Source organism: Protobothrops mucrosquamatus, unplaced genomic scaffold, assembly GCF_001527695.2.
Source record: "Protobothrops mucrosquamatus isolate PMUCROS unplaced genomic scaffold, P.Mucros_1.0 scaffold8117, whole genome shotgun sequence".
Taxonomy (NCBI): Eukaryota; Metazoa; Chordata; class Lepidosauria; order Squamata; family Viperidae; genus Protobothrops; species Protobothrops mucrosquamatus.
Window position 1 is genome coordinate 7,780 of NW_015393914.1, and position 5,298 is coordinate 13,077.

Genomic DNA, 5,298 nt, shown 5'->3' on the forward strand with positions numbered 1-5,298 from the left:
ATATGATTTATAAATAAATAAAGCAGCTCCTTTTGGCCCGCAAACCTGGCAGCAGCCTGTGGGGCTCTTACTCTCTGGGCAAAGATCCCGGTGGGCACCTGCACAGTCTTCCGGTTGGCCACTGTGGAGCTGTGAATGGAGCCAAGGGGGGGGGGATGCTGGAGTTGGCTTTGGGGTCACCAGTGGAAACTCCTGGCCCTGAAAGAGCACATGTGTGCCACCTGGGCAGGTGCCCTTCGCCTTGTCCTTGTGCCCGGTTGATGGCAGTGCTGGGGCAATGGGCTTCCGAGCGTTGGCTTGCTTGGCCTCCCCCAATTTTCCTGCCCCATTAGCCCTGTGTGGGGTGCTAGAAGCTGCTCCGATGCACCCAGATTCCTGTCCTAAAGCAGAGGTCGCTGGAGGGTCAATGAGGGAAGGGAAGTGGGTAGGGGGGGCAGGCTGGCACAGGAGTTGTGGGGCAGAGGCATCGCCTCCGCTTAATGTGCCCTGGCTTTGCAAGCCTCCCATGGTCCCACAAAAGTCCTGAGGCCTCTTGACCGGTCCTGCCCTGCCCTTTCTGTTTTGCAAGCCTCCGGGCAGGGATGCCACATTCCTCTCTGTGCCGCTTCAGACAATGGCTGGTGCAAAGGCTATAAATCAATAAAAATACAGCTGCTCAGCAATTTCCAGATGAAGTCTGCAATTATGCTAGAATATGAGAAACCTTTGGAACGAGGAAGGTCAGGAGAAGCCATCGCAACCTGGGAGTCAGAGGGAGGATTCTTGCTTGGTGATATTTCTGTCAATGGGAGAGACAGTTTACTGAACTGTGCTAGGCTGCATTAACAGGGATAGAATCAAGATCACGTGAAGTGTTAATACCACTTTACAATGCCTTGGTAAGGCCACACTTGGAATACTGCATTCAGTTTTGGTCACCACGATGTAAGAAAGATGCTGAGACTCTGGAAAGAGTGCAGAGAAAAGCAACAAAGATGATTAGGGGACTGGAGGCTAAAACATATAAGGAAAGGCTGCTGGAATTGGGTATGTCTAGTCTAATGAAGAGAAGGATGAGGGGGGACATGATAGCAGTGTTCCAATATCTCAGGGGCTGCCCCAAAGAAGAGGGAATCAAGCTATTCTCCAGAGCACCTGAAGGCAGGACAAGGAGCAACAGATGGAAACTAATCAAGGAGAGAAGCAACCTAGAACTAAGGAGAAACTTCCTGACAGTTAGAACAATTAACCAGGGGAACAACCTGCCTCCAGAAGCTGTAAATGCTCCAACACTGGAAGTTTTTAAGAAGAGACCGGATAGCCATTTGTCTGAAATGGTATAGGGTTTCCTGCCTGAGCAGGGGGTTGGACTAGATGACCTCCAAGGTCCCTTCCAACTTTATTATTATTATGGATTATTATACTCCCCCCTTCCTGCAGCTCCCCCTCTTTTGCTCCACATTTTGCTCTTTGGGCCCTCCTCAAAGGGGGGGGGTGTCCTCTGATTCCCTGAATGTGAGCCCACTGGCAATTTTGGGGAAGGGAGCTCCAGCAGAACTGGGGTGAGGTGGGGTTCATGATGCTTGTGTCAGGTGTCTGGAAACTTTGGCTGAACTGTTGAGAGTAGGTTTCCCAACCATGGCACATGAGGAGGTGTGGACCCCCAGAATCCCCCCAGGCAGCCTGCTGACTGAGGAGGGGGCTGAGACCATGCTGGCTGGGGAATTCTGGGGGTCCACACCCCCTCAAGTGCCGTGGATGGGAAACCCTGGGGTAGAGGCCATTTGGGGGTGGGGAAATTGGCCACAGGCTCTCAAGCATCTCCAAAGCTTTGAGTCTGTTTCTGGCTTTCTGGTTTTGTAGCTCTGGCTGATTCTGAAGCCGGTACTCCATCTCCTCGGAACATTGGACTTTGGTTCCCATGATTCCCAGCCTAGGGACAGATTGCGTGGGCATTTCAGGGGTTTGGTTCAGCATGTTGAGGCTGGAAAAGCTCTGCTCCCCAAGGCCTTTGGGCACTGACTGCCATTGGGGCTGGTTCCACGGGGTGCTATCCAGACGGGACTCGGGGCTTCCTCTCTGCGCCAGCTATGGGGCCAGGGTGACCCGGAGTGACGGACGGCTGTCCCTGCAGGTGAGGCACCGTCAGTCGGGGCAGGTCCTGGTGCTGAAGATGAACAAGCTGACCAGCAACCGAGGGAACATGCTGCGTGAGGTGCAGCTGATGAACCGGCTCTGCCACCCCAACATCCTCCGGTACGGCAGAGGGGCTGGTGGAGCTCGGGGCTCCCCTGTCTGGAAGAAAACAGCCCACTGGGGGGGAAGGTCCAGCATATTTGGGAAGCTGGGAGGGCCAGGCGTAAATGCTGAGGGGTCCAGTGGAAGAAGGGCTCCACCACCTGCTCCTGGCCCCCTCCTGCCAGGGGTCTCCTGGTGCCACCCCGAATGGCTTGAGAGAGCCCCACCCAGAGCTCCTCATATGTAGAGCACCCTCTGGGAGTGGGGGAGGGGGTGAGCATGGCGTCTGGTGTCCATGGCAGAGCAGGGGGCAGTCCTGTTCCTTTTTATCCAGGGGTGCTGGTGACAGAGGAAAGCTCCAGGTGGGCTAAGGGACACCAGGCAGGGGTCTCACTGCTGACGGCTCCTCTCTTCCTCTGCCAGGTTCATGGGGGTCTGCGTTCACCAGGGCCAGCTGCATGCGCTGACAGAGGTGAGGTGTTAGGGGCTGGGCGTCAAGGATCAGCCAAGGGCCTGGCTGTTCTGGGGGACCGAGGCCCCCTCAACTTGCCCTTCTTTCTCTCTCCGCAGTACATCAATGGGGGGAACCTGGAGCAGCTGCTCGACAGCCCCACCCCACTTCCCTGGCCCGTCCGCCTCAAGCTGGCCCTGGACATCTCCCGGGGGCTCTGCTACCTCCACAGCAAGGGCATCTTCCACCGGGACCTGACCTCCAAGGTGTGTGTGTGGGGTTTCTGGTGCACACCCACACCCACATCTGTGCCTCAAAGTGGGCAGAGGATTCAGCAGGGGAATCCAATACTGGATCTCGGATGAGTGGTGGGGCAGCTTGACACCGGGGGCTGTGCTGATTGGGGAGGAGGAGCCTTGAAGGGCCTCCCCTGAAAGGTGGGCTGGAGAAAGAGCAGGTCCTGCCATGGGGTCCCCCGGAAGTTCCGGACCCCCCTTTCTAGGGCCCAGAGAAGGGATAGCAGAGTCTCTTGGCACCTGGGAAGCCTCTGCCGTGGTCGTCCCCTAAGCCTTCTCCTTATTCCCTGGGAGGGGGTCGTCTGGTCAGAGATGCCCCATCCTGGGAGCTGCCTTTTACCTGGAATGGCCTCTCAAATGTACCTCTCTTCCTCCCCCCCCCCCCAGAACTGCTTGGTCAGGTGTGAGGACAATGGCTACACAGCAGTGGTGGGTGACTTTGGCCTGGCAGAGAAGATCCCCACCTACAGGTGAGTTTGGCTGCTGCTCCTTCTGTTCACCCCCCCAAACTCCTGACCCTGGCATTCTCACAGCCCCTCCTCCTTCTCCTTCCAGTGAGGGCAGCGAGAAGGAGCCCCTGGCCGTGGTGGGTTCTCCATACTGGATGGCCCCCGAGGTCCTGCGTGGCGAACTGTACAACGAGAAGGTGAGCCCCGGGAGAAAGAGTGACAATGAGAGGGAGACCGGGGGAGGGATGGAAGAGGATGAGGGCACCTGTTTTTCCCCTCCCTGGCCCAGTTCTCCCTGGCCCCCCAGCTCCAGGGCTCCCCCAGACCCTCCGAGACCACCCCATCACTGTCTCCTGCAGGCGGACGTCTTTGCCTATGGCATCATCCTCTGCGAGACCATTGCGCGAGTGCCAGCCGACCCCGACTACCTGCCTCGCACCGAGGTAAGCCCCCCCATCCCTCTGCAGCCCCAGCCATAGGGGAGACTGCCTGCCCCCTTGGGGAGAGAGAGCTTAAAGTGGGCAGACGGGTTGGCAGAGAAGAGCCGGTCCTGCACAGAGTCCAGGAGCTTGGAGGCGTCTGGAAGGGGCTGAGCTCCAAGGGGCTCTGAGGGGGCTCCTTTCTCCAGTCAGTCCCTGAATGCTTTGTCCTTGGCAGGGGATCAGATTTCAGGGGGGGGGGAGAGGGAACGGTGCATGTGTGAACTAACTTGCAGCCATGAGGTGCCACGAAGACGTTCTGGAGCGCGGCTCCGTCTGGCTCCCTCGGTGTCAGGAGTCCTAGAGGGAGGAAGCCTCGCCAGTTTTACCCCCTGGCTAGTCTTGCACCAGGGCAGTAGCTGAGCCCCCCCCCCCCCGTGGCATTCGCCCAATCCCCTCTTGTGACTCAGGGGAACGCGGCTTGTTCAGCCTGCTCATGGACGAGTGGATGGGGGGTGCTCATTGAATCAGCACACCGCTTAAACCCATTGCACCTGTCAAGGCCTACTTGCTGGCCACGGGGCAGTGGGGGGAGGCGATGACTACGCAAAGGCCTCATGGGACGGTGGGGGGGTGCAAGGGGGGGGTCATAGTTCCCATCATTGAGCTTGGCTGGCAGAGGCTGCCTTGGCTTAAGTGCCGCTTACCTGCCACTCTTTGTGCCTGGTGCAGCAGAGAACCATCTAGCCTTCCCGAAACGCTAAAAGCCATGGAACGATTACGGAAAGCCGAATGTTGGCTGTGATGCTAAAATGGTCAGAGGGTCCCTTTTAAAAGCCCCCCAGAACCTCAGGCTGCCTTCCAACAAGTGGGGTCTCCTTCCTGACTGCTTCTCAGAGGCCTTTTCCTGCGCAGCTACTTGCTTGCATGCCAGGCTGTATCCTGGAGACATCTTGACCCCGGCTCCCCTCTGGCATCCCTATTGGGGTGCCTGGGTCTTCGGACAGAGTCCTGGGGGGCAGGCAGGATAAGGCTGATGCTTCTTTCATTTGGGAGCTCTAGCTAGTGCACGTTCCTGCCAGCTTGTTTGCAGCATAAAACCCAGGGGGCTGAACCTTCCCTGCCCAGCCAGCCCAGAAGCAAATCCCTGGAAGCCACCGAGGGTCTCACTGGAAGCACTCTGTATTGGGGGGGGGGGCTCGTTTGGGAAAGGCTTTTCCTCTTGAGCAATCTCCTTAAATTTCTGAGGGGGGGGACATGGTTGCAATTGGGTGAGTCCAGGCAGTGTGGCAGCTAGCTCCCTGGTCCTGCCTCCAAAGAGCATCTTTCTTTAGGGGGTAGGATAGATCTTCCCCAACCCCTCCCTCCCTTCACCCTTTCTCTCCGCAGGACTTTGGCCTCGATGTGGCTGCGTTCTGCAACCTGGTGGGAGCCAACTGTCCAGCGGCTTTTCTCCATCTGGCCTT

General features: G+C 57.7%; 1 protein-coding gene across 1 annotated transcript; it reads left to right on the plus strand.

The window, feature by feature from the left end:
• Positions 1-684: 684 nt before the first annotated feature.
• LOC107300716 (dual specificity testis-specific protein kinase 1-like) lies at positions 685-5,290 on the plus strand (the record flags this gene model as incomplete). Its single annotated transcript, XM_015830018.1, has 8 exons — positions 685-719; positions 2,068-2,235; positions 2,641-2,689; positions 2,788-2,934; positions 3,352-3,434; positions 3,520-3,610; positions 3,773-3,856; positions 5,222-5,290. Coding segments are annotated over exons 1-8 (726 nt in total), but the record flags the coding sequence as incomplete, so codon positions are not given.
• Between the last annotated feature and the right edge of the window lie 8 nt (positions 5,291-5,298).